The sequence below is a fragment of the Leptopilina heterotoma genome, unplaced genomic scaffold (assembly GCF_015476425.1).
Source record: "Leptopilina heterotoma isolate Lh14 unplaced genomic scaffold, ASM1547642v1 Lhet_36, whole genome shotgun sequence".
Lineage (NCBI taxonomy): Eukaryota > Metazoa > Arthropoda > Insecta > Hymenoptera > Figitidae > Leptopilina > Leptopilina heterotoma.
In genome coordinates this window covers 842,046-857,839 of record NW_025111040.1, presented here as the reverse complement: position 1 = coordinate 857,839, position 15,794 = coordinate 842,046, and the positions used below count along the sequence as shown (strand labels likewise).

General features: G+C 22.0%; 1 protein-coding gene across 1 annotated transcript; it reads left to right on the top strand.

The window, feature by feature from the left end:
- Positions 1 to 2,933: 2,933 nt before the first annotated feature.
- LOC122505531 (stress-associated endoplasmic reticulum protein 2) lies at positions 2,934 to 8,604 on the top strand. The gene is made up of 3 exons (XM_043617213.1): positions 2,934 to 3,544; positions 3,893 to 3,965; positions 7,832 to 8,604. Exons 1-3 carry the CDS (start codon positions 3,461 to 3,463, stop codon positions 7,867 to 7,869), a joined length of 195 nt encoding a protein of 64 aa, XP_043473148.1. The 5' UTR covers positions 2,934 to 3,460; the 3' UTR covers positions 7,870 to 8,604.
- The last annotated feature ends 7,190 nt before the right edge of the window (positions 8,605 to 15,794 follow it).

Sequence of the window (15,794 nt, the reverse complement as noted above, 5' to 3'; positions counted from 1 at the left end):
ACATTTTATAAAGTTAAAAAAAAGTTCAAAAAGTTAAATGACTACAATTTTAAATTTTAATAAAAAAAAGATTTTTTTTCTAAAAGTTAGAATTTGCAAAGTTTCTTTCAACTTGGAAGCACAGAATTATCAGGGATTTCAGGAAAGGGTCAGGAAAATCAGGAACTTTTCTTTTAAAATTTAATTTAATTTACCAATTCAAATTTTTTTTTAAATATATGAAAAGTATTAAATTTGTAGAATTTATAAGAAAATTTTTTATTTTAGAGTCTAGCAACTTTTGAAAATATTAAAAAGATTTAATTCTTTTTGTTTTCCTTATAATTGAATATGAAATTGAATCTATTGAAAATAATTTAATTCTTAAAAAACTATCAAATAATTTTACTTAAAAATTTCAAAAATTTATGAAAGTTGTAATCGTAACTCATAAAATTAAATTATTTATAAAATTTTAATTCGAAATTTTTTGTAATTCAATTATTTATTAAAAATTGAATTTAAAACCTTTTGAAATTAATTTATAAAATTTTAATGTGTCATCTTTTCTAATTCAATTATTTATAAAAATTGGAATTTTTCTATTAAAATTTTTATAAATAATTGAATTTTAAAATTGTTAAAATTAAAATTTTTATTTTAAAATAATTGAATTTCAAAAAGTTAAAAATTTAACTTTTGAAATAATTAATGGGCATTTATTGACCGTGTATTATTATAAATAAATAAATTAATTAATTAATTAAATTTCAAAAGGTTTCAAATTCAAATTTTAAAAAATTTGTTTTGCTTCTAATTTTAATTAAAAATATTTTAAACAATAAAACCTTTGAAAAATTTTTATTTAAATTTTTTTGAATATTTATATTTAATTGAAAAATGCTTGAGTAATCGGAATTTCATAAAAGAATTTCTCAAAGAACTTTCTTTGAGAATTGAAAAAAATTATTAATCATTAGAGGAAAATTTTAGTTATAAATTCAAATAATAATTGAAATTAATTCCGAAAATAATTGAATTTCAAAAGGTTTCAGATTGAAATTTTAGTAAGTTTTTTTTAACTTTCACTGAAAATTGAAAAAACTATTAATCATTAGAAGAAAAAATTTAAGTTATAGATTCTAGATAATAATTGAAATTAATTATAAAAATAATTGAATTTTATAAGAATGGCATTTATAATTTTTATAAATAATTGAATTTTAAAAGGTTTCACATTAAAAATTTCCAATAAATAATTGAATTAGAAAAGTTTTCAAATTAAAATTTTACAAATAATTGAATTTTAAATTGTTTAAATTAAAGTTTAATAAATATTTAAATTTTAAAATGTTTAAAATTCAAATTTTATAAATGATTGAGTTTCAAAAAGTTTCAATTGTTATTTTTAAAAATAATTGAATTTAAAAATATTTAAAAGTAAAATTTTATAAATAATTTAATTTAAATAGGTAGAAAAATTTTATTTTAAAAATAATTGAATTTCAAAAAGTTGCAAATTAAAATTTTATAAATAATTGAATTTCAAAAGGTTTCAAATTGAAATTTTAGTAAATTTTTTTTAACTTTCAATGAGAATTATTGAAAAAATTATTAATCATTAGAAGAAAAAATTTAAGTTATAAATTCTAGATAATAATTGAAATTAATTTAAAAAATAATTGAATTTCATAAGAATGTCATTTACAATTCTTGTAAATAATTGAATTTCAAAAGGTTTCACAATAAAAATTTTCAATAAATAATTGAATTAGAAAAGATTTAAAATTAAAATTTTATAAATAATTGAATTTCAAAAGGTTTCAAATTGAAATTTTTTTTTAACTTTCACTGAGAATTGAAAAAATTATTATTAATCATTAGAGGAAAAAATTTAAGTTATAAATTCTAGATAATAATTGAAATTAATTCTAAAAATAATTGAATTTCATAAGAATGGCGTTTACAATTTTTATAAATAATTGAATTTTAAATGTTTTAAATTGAATTCCGATTAAATAACAAAATAATAATTTTTTTTCCATTACAGATATTTGAATTCGCCCGCTATTTGAAAATGACTACGAGAATCAACTGAGAGACTTTAAAGCAGGGTTGGGCGCGTAAAATACCTCAGGTAAATTACGTGGTTTTTTACGGTAAAATACAAGGTAAATTACTTCACTAGTTTTTGACACGAGGTAAATTACTGGAACATAACCTCCAAACTGTCAAACTAATTATTTAAAATTTAAATAAACCGATGAGCAAAGGTGTCAGGCATCGTTATATATCATTATACCCAACATTCTTTAATATTTTCTTGCAAATTAAGGAAGAATCCGACAAACAATCAGATATAATATAATTTTTTGTCAATAATAAACGATTTAAGTAACATAACCTAAAATTTAACAAATGTTTCTTATTGAGATCTGAAAAATTTGTCTTCTTATTTTAAATTACGAAATTATGACATTGGAATAACTTTTATTTTAACTGTACATCAGATTCTTCCTTAATATGTAAGGTGATTCGTGATTTTGTTTAATTTTATGTTTCTGCAACATTGTTGACAACAAAATGTGAGGTTATAAACAATTTCATTTGAACCAGGTAATTTCAATGGAGTTGAAGAAAGCCGGTTTTTCTCAAAAATATCGTTTTTTCTTGCCTTAGACATTGTGTAATAAAACACTTTTTTGTAATAAAAGGTTTTTAAATCTTAAATAATTACAGTGTTATTTAAAAACATAAAAAAATAGGACGTCAAACGGTCAAATTAAAAATAATAATAAGTCCGCCATATTGAACGTGTAATTTACAGTATTTTACAGTTTATTACGTAAAATACCTCGTTTGAGGTATTTTACGTAGAAAACCTAAAGTGACGCGTCACTTCCCATCACTGCTTTAAAGTGGAAAATTGATGGAAATTCGTTTTGAAAAATACTTTTGGAATTATCGCAAATACAACAATTATTGAATGAAGTGCCACATTTACTATTTGGAAAAACAAGAAAATAATAATCTTGTCAACAAGAGGAAAATAATTGAAGACGTTCTAAATTGAGGATTATTGATTACAGTGGTGTTTATTTAATGAAAATCGCACACGTGTATTGTGGATCCAACGAATCAGATGTTGTGCCGGTTTTTCACGTTTGTTTACGGTAATTTTCACTTGAATTTTCCCAACATTCCAACACTATATAATTTGGTGCCACGGTGGCCGTATTACGACAACTGCGACGGCGCATTGAAAGGAATTCCTGGTTGACGTTGGCAGAACGTTTTCGGAGTAGGGGATAAAAAAGAAAAAGGTGCTGCTTTGCTTCCACGCTGTGTGTGACAACGAGACGCTAGAATTTTGTCGTCCGCTAACTTCTGACATATCAACTCTCTTTCTGTCATTATAACAATTCACATTCCAAGTGCCAATTCATTTATAAAATTCTACAATAATTAGACAAAAGGAATAATGGCTCCAAAGCAAAGGATGCGTATCGCCAACGAAAAGGCTACCAAGAATATCACCCAACGAGGAAATGTTCCTAAATCAACGGTGAGTTTTTTTTATGGTTTTACACTTAATTTTCATGGTTTTTTTTACTTTTTTCTTTTGAAATTCAATGGTTTTTTGGGGGTAAATATTATTATTCGGTTCAATTTGGGAAAATTGTCAATATTTACAGGGGAATTTTGAATTGTTTCGATTTAATTTTAGGTTATAATTCTTACCATCTGGAACGTTTGTTATCCGCTTTAGAATTAATAATTAATACTTTTACGTAGATTTTTGATAATTTGAAAGTTTTTACGAATTTTTTTAAGGTTTTTATTTTTAATATTAATATTATTATGTCAATATTTTTATTATTTATAATATTGTTAATAATTTTCGTTTTTTCAGAAAGTGCAGAATGAATCGTCTCCTGTTGGTCCTTGGCTTTTGGGTCTTTTTGTCTTTGTCGTATGTGGTTCCGGTATGTCCAGATATTTTTTATTCTTTATTTCATTCATAATTATTGCATTTTTTTAATTTTTAAGAATTCGCGGGTCTTTTTTGAAAATATGACAATTTTCTTGTAATTATTTACCGAACGGGATTTTTTTTTGTAATAAAAGCTGTTTTTGTACTGTATAGAAAACTTTTAATTTTTGTACAGTACGGACAGTTTTTATATTGAATTGGAAACATTTTCAAAAACATTACATTTTTTCATATTTTGATTTTTTTTAATTTTATAATTTTTTTTTGCGCGGTACATTTTTAATTCGGCAGTTAAACTTATCGATGATTTCTTTTTCTATACGTGAATTATTTTTATTGCTTTTTTATCTTTTTTAAAATTGCAATTCAATTCAAATTCGTCGAAAAAATTCAATTATTTAAAAATTTGTTGATAAAATTCTTTACGAGAATTCAATTTTGAGAAACATTCATTTATTCAATAATTTTTCCATTTTTGTATTTAAATAATTGAATTCTCGTAGAATTTTCTAATAAAAATTGTTTTAAAAATGAATTTCAGTTAATTTTTTAGATAATAATTGAATATTGTATTCTAAATAAATATTAAAAGCGTTATAGCATAAATTTTAGTAATAATTGAATTTTGAAAAGATTTCAAATTAAAATCTTTGAAAACTTGAATTTTTCATATTTTTAACTAACAATTCTGTAGAATTAATTTTTTTGAAAAAGTTTAATTGAATTTCTTTTAAGATTATTTGAAATTTTCATTTTCTAAATTTTTAATTAAAGAATTTTCCGAATAATCAAAATTTTGTAAAACTGAATTGTTAGCAAATGGATTTGGAAATTCTCTAGAATTCTTCTTTCGGAGAATTTACTTAAAATTGTATTAAAAATAATTGAAATCCTGCGAAAAATTTTATTATTTAGGAAAATAATTGAAGTCTTGCAACGAATTTTTATTATATTTTCTTTAAATAATTGAAATCCTGTGAAGAATATTATTATTTATGAAAATAATTGAATTTTGCAAAGAAAATTATTACATTTCTTCTAAATAATTGAAATCCTGTGAAGAATTTTATTATTTGTGAAAATAATTGAATTCTTTTGAGAATTTTTTATTAAAAAAGGAGATTTTGAAAATATTTGAATTTCAGCAAAGAATTTCATTATTTGTGAAATGTAATTGAATTCTCGCAAGAAATGTTTGAAAATAATTAAATTTTTCGAGGAATTCATTTACAGTTGTATTAAAAATAATTTAAATTTTATGAAAAATTTTATTATTTATAATAATTGAATTCTTACAACGAATTTTATTACATTTTTTGAATAATTGAATTGATGTGAAAAATAGTAATATTAATAAAAATAATTGAATTCTTGCGAAGGATTTTATTAAAATTTTTGTAAATAATTTAATTTTTTTATAAAAATTGTATTATTTTTATTATTTTTCTTTAAATTGTAATTCAAACGGTTTATTTATTTTAATAACAAATAAATGAAAAACTTGAAAAAAATGACAAGATAAATAAATATTCAGTATTTTTTTAATAGTTCGATTCCGTTTATTTTCACAATAAACGTAAATTTTGAAAAAAAAATGTTACAAGCGAAATTATTAAAATAAATTGCTTTTTATTTGATGAAGAAAATAACCTCAAGTTTAGTAAACGTAATGTAAACATTATTGGTTAATATTGGGAAATATTATTTACAAATGTTTTAAATTATTGCTTTGTAGGAATGTTGTTGAAATTAATTTGGATATGAAATGGAAACAGTTTTTTTTTATCACTAATTCGTGTGTAGATATCAATGCAAATATTTGTTCATATGGTAGAAAAAAGAAAAGAAAAGAAAGACAAAAATTAAAATATTCAAAAAATTAGTTATAAATTTTAATTATATTTTTTTCGTTTAATTTTTGTTTTTTTCATTTCGGTTTCATCGACAATGGATTTTTTTCTGTTTAATATGCTAAAATATTTTATATTTAATTTTTTATGTAAATCTAATAGATTTATGTATTGAATATAAAATTTCGAACTTTAGATTAAACAAAAAAATACATTTAAAAATGTATGTGTGCTTAAAAGTGTGTATGTGATCTGGCTTATTTTTTTCTTGAGAAGATGCAAATTTTGAATGGATTTTTTTCCGCCTCAAAAAGACGGAATTTTCTGAATGGAAACGAAGAGAGAAATTTCAAAGAAATCAAGTTTTTTTTTACTGTAAGAGTCATTCCATTATATTTCGACTAAAGTCGTTGCTGACTAATTTTAAAAAATTATAATATTTTGCAGGAATGATGTTAAAGATATTAGGATCACCGAACAAAAAGAATTTTTTAAATATTTTTTATATTTATTGTAAAATAAGCATCTAAAGTATATGAAGTCGTAAAAACTGTCACATTTTCATCTATTAGAAAATATTAAAGAAAACACATAATTTACTATAAAAATGTAAAAAAGTTATAAGAATTTATTAAGAATGAATTGTTTTATTATTATAAATTGATAGAAACAATTATTAATAAGAAATATTAAATAAAAAAGGATTTTAAAGTTCACCTGCCAAATAACCTAATTTTGCAAATTTCATTCACTAAATGTGAGAAAGAGAAATCATTAAATTGAATAAAACCTTATGAAATATAAAGAACCTGTGATTAACTTTTAGTTTTTCTTATCACTTTCTTCCTTTTTTCTTCATAAATGTTAAAAAATAAGCAATTAAAACTGGCACTTTGCTTATTTTCACGATTTTAAAATGCAAATAACTTCTGCCCAGAAAAATGAAAAATTACGAAAATTGGACAATAATTATTTGATCACTAAATACACTCACTGGAAAAAGATTTTCTTTGGTCCCGAAGCTATTTTCCGAAATAATTAATTTTAAACTTTTCACTATTTCTATCAGGTTAATACATGTGATTTTTTTAAAACTGAAGTTGGTTCAAAACGATTAAACAAGAAGAGCTAACTTCGTCCTTTAAAAAACACATGTATTAACCTGATAAAAATAGTAAAAAGTTTAAAGTTAATGAATTCGGAAAATAGCTTCGGGACCAAAGAAAATCTTTTTCCAGTGAGTGTATCTAGTGATCAAATAATTATTGCCCAATTTTCGTAATTTGTCATTTTTCTGGGCAGAAGTTATTTGCATTTTAAAATCGTGAAAATAAGCAAAGTGCCAGTTTTAATTGCTTATTTTTTAACATTTATGAAGAAAAAAGGAAGAAAGTGATAAGAAAAACTAAAAGTTAATCACAGGTACTTTATATTTCATAAGGTTTTATTTAATTTAATGATTTCTCTTTCTCACATTTAGTGAATGAAATTTGCAAAATTAGGTTATTTGGCAGGTGAACTTAAAAATCCTTTTTTATTTAATATTTCTTATTAATAATTGTTTCTATCAATTTATAATAATAAAACAATTCTTTCTTAATAAATTCTTATAACTTTTTTACATTTTTATAGTAAATTATGTGTTTTCTTTAATATTTTCTAATAGATGAAAATGTGACAGTTTTTACGACTTCATATACTTTAGATGCTTATTTTACAATAAATATAAAAAATATTTAAAAAATTCTTTTTGTTCGGTGATCCTAATATCTTTAACATCATTCCTGCAAAATATTATAATTTTTTAAAATTAGTCAGCAACGACTTTAGTCGAAATATAATGGAATGACTCGTAAGTATTTATTTTCGGAAAATAATTTTTTACCCTTTTATTATTATTCGTTTCTACAAACAAAAATTGAAAAATTATCGAATGAATTGAACGCATGTTTTAAATTTTATATGGTTTTCTTTTTATCTCGTCTAATAAAATTTTTTTATTTTTCAGCCGTTTTTCAAATAATCCAAAGTATACGAATGGGCTAAACAGAAGGAGGAGGGGAGAAAATCATAATTTATAATTAATAAGGAAAATCTACCAACTCATATTGAACATCATCAGTTTTTTTTGTTTTCAACAATTGAACGATGAATTGACCTTCGGATATTTTGAATTCAAGATGACGCTCAAAGAGCTCGAATATTATTGGGCCATCAAATCCTCCAATGAGTCTTGTGATACTAGAAAATTAGAGGATTTTGCAATAATTCTTCCTCGTTCGGCTCAAAGATTTTATTTATGAAAAAATAAAAAAAAATCTTCGCATTTAATAAGCGTTTAAATATAGTATAAAAAAATGAGAAAAATGAAACTATTTTAGTCTCAATCACAATTTAATCGTCGATGAATGAAACTTAAGTTTTCATTAAAAAAAAGCAATAACAATGTCCAAAGCACTAAAAAATTGAAAATATTAACTTTTTACATGTAGATTTTCCTTTATTCACAATATTGAACAGTTTTTTTGTCAACTTTTTTTGAAAACATTCCAGATTCTTCCATCGACGTTTCATCTATAAGATAATTTGTATATAATAATTATTGAATATAATATTGTATTTTCATTCATCTATGGCATTCCATTATAAACTGATGATCTTTGATCAATAGATAAGGAACGCTTATACTCTTAACGCTCTAAATAAACTATTCTGTAATAATAATAATTGAAAATATATTTACATACAACATTTATCATTGAAATAAATAAATTATACTGATATACAGAATTTTTTTTTATTCCTAATTTATTATTTATTTCAGTGAAAAGTGAAGGAAAGGGATTTATTTAGTGTTTTATTTCGAAAATCAGGAATTATTTTGTTTAAGAAAAAAATAGTGAGTAAATATTATTTAATGTTATTGTTTAAGACTTTTATATTTTTGTTTAAAGCGTTTAACATTAGGAAATATTGAATTGTAATTATAAAATATTTTTTAATTATGAAATAAGCTGAAAATTGTAACTACCGAGTCTTGAAAATTTTTAATAATCTATAATTGTTATTGTTAAATTATCGTTAATCAGAATTTTAAAAAAATTAAAAATCTCTAAAAGTTTCTTAAATTTTGGAGATTTTTTATTTTTGTACAATTAACAATCTTATAATTTATTTATATTTATTTATTGTTTCTTTAAATTTAGTTTCTAATTTTTATCGATTTCTAATTATAATTTTGAATTTCCATAGATTTTTTAATGTTTAATTTATAATTTTAATTTTTATTTTATATTGATTTTTTAATTTTTAATTTCTATCGATTGCTAATTTTAATTTTAAATTTCCATTGATTTCTTAAATTTTGTTTTTAATTTCCAATTTTAATTTTGAATTTTTATTTAATTTTAAATTTAAATCATTTTTTAATTTTTATTTGAAAATTTTTATTAACTTTCTCTTGTTAGTTTTTAATTTCAATCGATTTCTAATTTTAATTTTTAATTTTAATTATAAATTTCTACTGATTTTTTAAATTTTAGTTTTTAATTTCCAATTTTAATTAATTTTTTAATTTCATTATTTAATTTTAATCGTTTTCTAATTTTTATATTTAAAAATTTTTATTAACTTCTACATATTAGTTTTTAATTTCTATCAGTTTCTAATTTTAATTTTGAATTTTATTGATTTTTTAATATTAGTTTTTAATTTCCAATTTTAATTTTGAATTTTTATTAATTTTATAATTTGATATTTTAATTTCTATCATTTTATAATTTTGATTTAAAATTTTTATTAACTTTTTCATGTTAGTTTTCAATTTCTATCGAATTTTAATTTTAATTTTTATTGATTTTCTAATTTTATTTTCATGCTTAGTGGCCAAAAGGCTAAATTGACATTTTGCTAAACCACGCACAGCAAAACTGTTTTACCGACTGAGTGTTTCGAACCTAACCTCTTACTGTGTAAAATTTTAATTTAGCGATTTAGCGAAATGGCAATTTAGTCTTTTGGCCACCAAGCGATTTTCAATTTCTATAGATTTTTAATTTAAGTTTCGAATTTCTGTTAATTTTTTAATTATTGTTTTTAATTTCCATCATTTCTATCGATTTTTAATTTTATTTTTGAATTTTTACTGAATTTATATTTCATTTATTTTGTTTTTATTCAAAAAATTACTTGCGATTGATTATGAAGAAATCTTTTTTTTTTAGTTACCGACGGAGGGTAAATGTGGATAAATGTTTCCACTCTCGACCGCTAGGGGGACGCGACTTAGAGGCGCACGCAGCGCCATATGATCATTGAGTCCCCGGAGCTTCCCTGTGAAGGTAAGTGCAACTTTACATTGAAATCCTTTCATTGCAAAGCAATCGTTGCATTATTTTGCATCTTTCAGCCACCGTTCTCTTTGGTTATTAATATTTTATTGTTTTTTCCAGTTATTTCGACAGAAACTTTTTTCGAATCCATTTTAATGCGCAGGCAAACAAAGTTCATTCTTCATTGTGAGAACGATGCGCGCGCAGCATTCAGCCCCTGGACTTCCATGATGTAAGTGCTATTTTTTTGTTAAAAAACATAAAAGATTGGTACTGCAAAACAATTATTGTATTGTTTTATTGTTTCCAGTCCTCTTTGTCTTGTGCTATTAATATTTTATTGTTTTTATTGGCAAATTTCTTGACACGAATAACATTCATTGTCAGAACAGTGCTTACGCATCAATTTTCATTTTTAATTTCATTTCCTAACTAATTTCGCAGGGAATATGAAATTAAAATCTTCGGAAAATAAAAATTGTTGTATAAACATTGTTCCAACAATGTATTTTGTTTGTTTTTAGGGTTTTTAGTGCAAAATTGGAGCAAAGAGTTTCAGTGGCGCCATCTATGAGTTTGTAGTTCAACTAACAATGCAAACTCTGACTTTCCTATTGGTAATTACCGACATTGAAGTTGGACTACAAACTAGTAGATGTCGCTAGTAAAGTTGACAGTAATGACTGATGAATAATGCATTTTATTTCGCTGTAGCATTTCATGAATAATTTTCCTGTTTTATATTCGAGTCTAAAAGAAAATTGAGCTCTTGGTTCGCGAGTTGGTTTTTAACAATTATTGAGATTCTTTTGTTTTATTATGTACGTATTTTCTAACAATAAAATTCAGTGGAGTGCAATTGTTACGCGCAACGTTTTGCATTAAAATTTTGAGGTTAAGTTGGCGCTCGATTGCAGATTGAAATATAGAATTTTCTCTGCAAATTATGGTTTTGGTAGGTAATATTTGTGGGGATGGGGAAAATATATTTTCGAAACGTTTGCTGTAATGCGCAGTAATACATTTCCGCCATCTTTGATGGACGAGTCTATAATTTTCGTGTTTCGTCAAAACAGTGCAGAAGTCGTGAAAAACTAGGGCAGAAAAATTTTCAATTCCCTTATCTTTTCTACTTGTAATAATACTTTTTGAGGTTGCAATTATTTTCTAGTATTATCAAAATCATATAGTAAAACTTAATTAATAAAAAATATATGAACAAAAAGTCGCAACGTTTCGATTCAAAAATGACGTATCAACCTAACCTTAAAATTGTAATTGTAAATACAAGCAATTTACAAAAAATTGCAACAATAGTTTAGATGAAAAAAATTCTTCTCAACCTAACCTCAAAATTTCAATCGCAAATACAATCGAAATTGTTTGAAATTAATTATTTCAAGACTAAAGTATTTTTAACTTTTTTACAAGCACAAAGAGCAAAATTCTTTCGAATTAATTCTTCTAAATCAACTTTTTGAAAATTAAAACATTTTTTAACTTGTAAAAATAAATAAATGGAAGAAAATTTTTGGAAATTAATTTAGAAACAATTAAATTAAAATAGTTGGAATTAATTTTATTATAAATTAACTTTTTCAAATAATTTTGTAATAAAAGCAAAATTTTTGTTATATTAATTTTTTTTAAATCCATATCTTGAAATAATTTGGTAATTTTTTTTTCTTTTTATTTTCCAGAATTAATATTTAAATACCAGTAATCGGAAATAAGAAAGATCAGAAAGAAGAAATAAGGACAAATGTTTTTTCAATATTCATACAAACAGAAAAGGGATTCTTGACTCGGAGGAAATTTAGATAACAAAGGAGCGAAGCGATGAGACTATTTATTCATTTTGTAAAAATCAGCGAATGGTGAGTGATTATTAATTAGTAATTTAATATATTTTCAAATAGTCTTGAATTAAATTTCTGCATAACTGACAAACGAATTGTTACCAACTAGTGTCGGTAAAATTGTTCCCTACAAGGTAATAGTAGAATTACCGATCGAAAAAAAACCACCTGTGATAAGGTAGATTCCAAATGATAAATTAAGAAAAAATCTTTTGGTAACAATGTTTTTCACAAAATATTTTTTACACAATCTATTGATTTTCTCGGCTTTGATAAATTTAACAATATATTAAAATTAACGGAATGAAAGATCAATTCAATTATGTAAATATATAATTAAATTGTTATTAATTAAATAATTAAAAGTTAAATATAATATTAAAATTGGATGAAAGAAAAATCAACTTTTATGAAATTATTAAATTGAATAATTAAAAGTTGAACATTTATTAAATAAATATCGGGGTTACCACAGGTCTAAAAAATTCCATTTTATTAAAAAAATTTTTTAATATAATATTAATAAATATTCAATTATTTTTAAAAGAATAAAATTTTTTACAGAAATTCAATTATTTACAAATTTTTTTTTATAAATTTCTTCGTATTATTTTCATGAGTAATAAAAAGTACACAGGAATTCAATTATTTACGTTTTTTTTATAAATTTCTTGACAATATTTCAATTATTTTCATAAACAAAAAATTTTTCCAGGGATTCAATTATTTTCATAAATAATAAAATTCATTGAAGAATTAAAATTTATTTTTAATACAATTTTAATTCAATTCCTGGAAAAATGTAATTATTCCTAAAATTCAATTATTCAATAAATTATTTATTTTTGTATTTAAATAATTGAATTCTCGTAGAATTTTCTAATAAAAATTGATTTAAAAATTAATTTTAGTTAACATTTTTGGTACTAATTGAATATTAAAAACATTATAGCATGAATTTTTAGAAATTGAATTTTGATAAGATTTCAAATTAAAATCTTTATAAATTTGACTTATTCAAAACTCATTGAAGAATTTCATTTACTTTTAACACAATTTTAATTGAATTCCTGGAAAAATGTCATTATTCCTAAAATTTTTATTAAATTTCGTCGAAAGAATTCAATTATATTTAAAAATTTGTTAATAAAATTCTTTATGAGAATTCAATTTTAAGAAAAATTTAATTATTCAATAAATATTATTTATTTTTGTGTTTTGAAAAAAGGTTTCAAATTAAAATCTTTGGAAATTTGAATTTTTCATACATTTAACTAACAATTCTGTAGAATTAATTTTTTTGTAAAAAGTTTTATTGAATTTGTTTAAAAATTATTTGAAGTTTTTATTTTCTAATATATATATTTAATTAAAGAATTTCCGAATAATCAAAATTTTATAAACTTGAATTAAAATTGAAATGAATTTGAAAATTCTAAAATAACTTTTTCAAAAATTATTAAAAATAATTGATTTAGAGAAGAATTTTAGTTAAAAATTTTATAAAACATGAAGAATTGATCACTTTACGTTGAAGACTTGGCGAGTAATCGATATCTTTATGTTTTATAATAAATATTCTTATGAGTTGTTGAATTTCAAAAAGGTTTGAAATTTGAAATTTTTGAAAATTTTAATTTTTACGAAAAAATAATAGTGATTAAATATTTATTTAAAAAAGAAATTATTGATGTTTTTGAATAATTTTATAATTGAAGAAATTCGTTAATAAATGTAATAGAACATTATTTTTTGAGTATCTAATAATTTTTAGAGTGAATCAGAATATTCTTTAGGGTGAGGGAAAAAGTCGAAATTTTTGTCTGGAAATCAGGGAAAAAGAAAATTTAATTTTTGTGGCAACCTTGTTAATAAGTTACTATAAGTATATAAATTTTAGAATAAAGCAATTGAAATAAATGATAATGGAAAAAGAATATCGAAAATTTTAAATTAGATTTTTATTTCAAAGTAGGTTGAAGATTAATTCAGACATGACAGGAGAGGAAATTATAAAATCCCAGAGACAGAATTTTTTTTTTCTAATTAAAAGTCATAGTTGACTGAATTTCAATAAAAAAAAATAAAAAAACAGAAAAAAACAGAAAAAACGAGAGAAAAAAAATAATTTCTTTATACTAACTGAAAGGGCGTGCATTCGCGTAATGTTCTTAATTTCATTGAAATAACGTTAGTGTGTGTTGATAAAAAAAAATAAAAATATAAAAATGGTACTTTTTTTAATATAAAAAAAAATATATAGACACTACATTCTTTTATGACTTTCGTGTTTCCAAGATCCATTAGATTTGAACAGGATCGACTTTATGTGAAATTCCAATATATCTCGTTTTTCTTTTTTTCTTCCCCTGCAATACCTAACTGGATTGGCAGCCAGGATTTTCAGAATATCTCTCACATTCTCTCTTGTTACGACAATTGTCACTCGCTCTCTTTCTCTCTCCCCCCCCCCCCTCTTCATGCGTCTTCTTTTTTCCCCACCCCGATCAAAAACAGTATTCCTGTTGATTTGGGTGATTCTGAAACGTAATTTTGTCTGGATTTACGGCTATTTGCACTTTATCTTCAAATACGAGAGCAAATACAAAATATATAGAGTAGAAATTTTATTTGAAGATCGGTATTCTGAATAGCCAAAAAAAACTGTTTGAGAAAAAAGAAAACAACAGATTTGCTTTTTCTAAAGTGATTTCTTTTTATTAACAAATAAAAAAAATTGGTTTTAAATTATATATACGATATGGTTTAATTATTCCTTATATGGGTATTATATAGTTTATGCTTGTTTTTAGGAAAAAAATTTATTGTTTGAATCAAAATTTTATGTCTAAAGAGTTAAAAAACTTTGCTAAAAAACCCATTAAAATTTCAGGGTTTGAATTAGGTCCGTAAAATTCAGTTTTTTTGAAAAAAAAATTTCAATTATCTTTAGAAATAATAAAATTCTTCTCTAAAATTCAATTATTTTCAAAAATTTTAATAAAATTCTTGACAAAATTTCAATTATTTTCAAAAATTTTCCTCAATTCAATGATTTTCAATATCTACTATTTTAATAAAATTTTCCAAAAGAATTCAATTATTTTCAAAAATTTTAAGAAAATTCTTGGCAAACTTTCAATAATTTTCATAAAATAATAAAAATTTCACTGAAATTCAATTATTTACAAATTTTCTATAAATTTCTTCGCAATATAATTCAATTAATTTCGTAAATAATAAAATGATTTTTAGGAATTCAATTATTTTCATAAATTAATAAAACTCATTGCAGAATTTCAATTATTTTTAATAAGATTTTAATCGAATTCCTCAAAAAATGTAATTATTATTAAAAATTTTATTGAAATTCGTCAAAAGAATTCAATTATTTAAAAATTTGTTAATAAAATTCTTTATGAGAATTCAATTTTAAGAAACATTAAAATATTCAATAAATTTTTTTTTGTATTTAAATAATTGAATTCTAGTAGAATTTTTTAATAAAAATTGATTCAAAAGTGAAAAAATTCTTTGCAGAAACTTAAGTATGTTCAAAAATAATAAAATTCTTCTTAGGAATTAAATTATTTTCATAATTATAATAAAACTCATAGTAGAATTTCAATTATTCTTAAAAATTTTATTAAAATTCATCGAAAGAAGTAAATTATTTTTAAAAGTAATAAAATGCTTCGCAGAAATTCAATTATGTTCAAAAATTTTTTTAAATTCTTGTCAAAAAATCAATTATTTTTGAAAATAATAAAATTGTATTCCA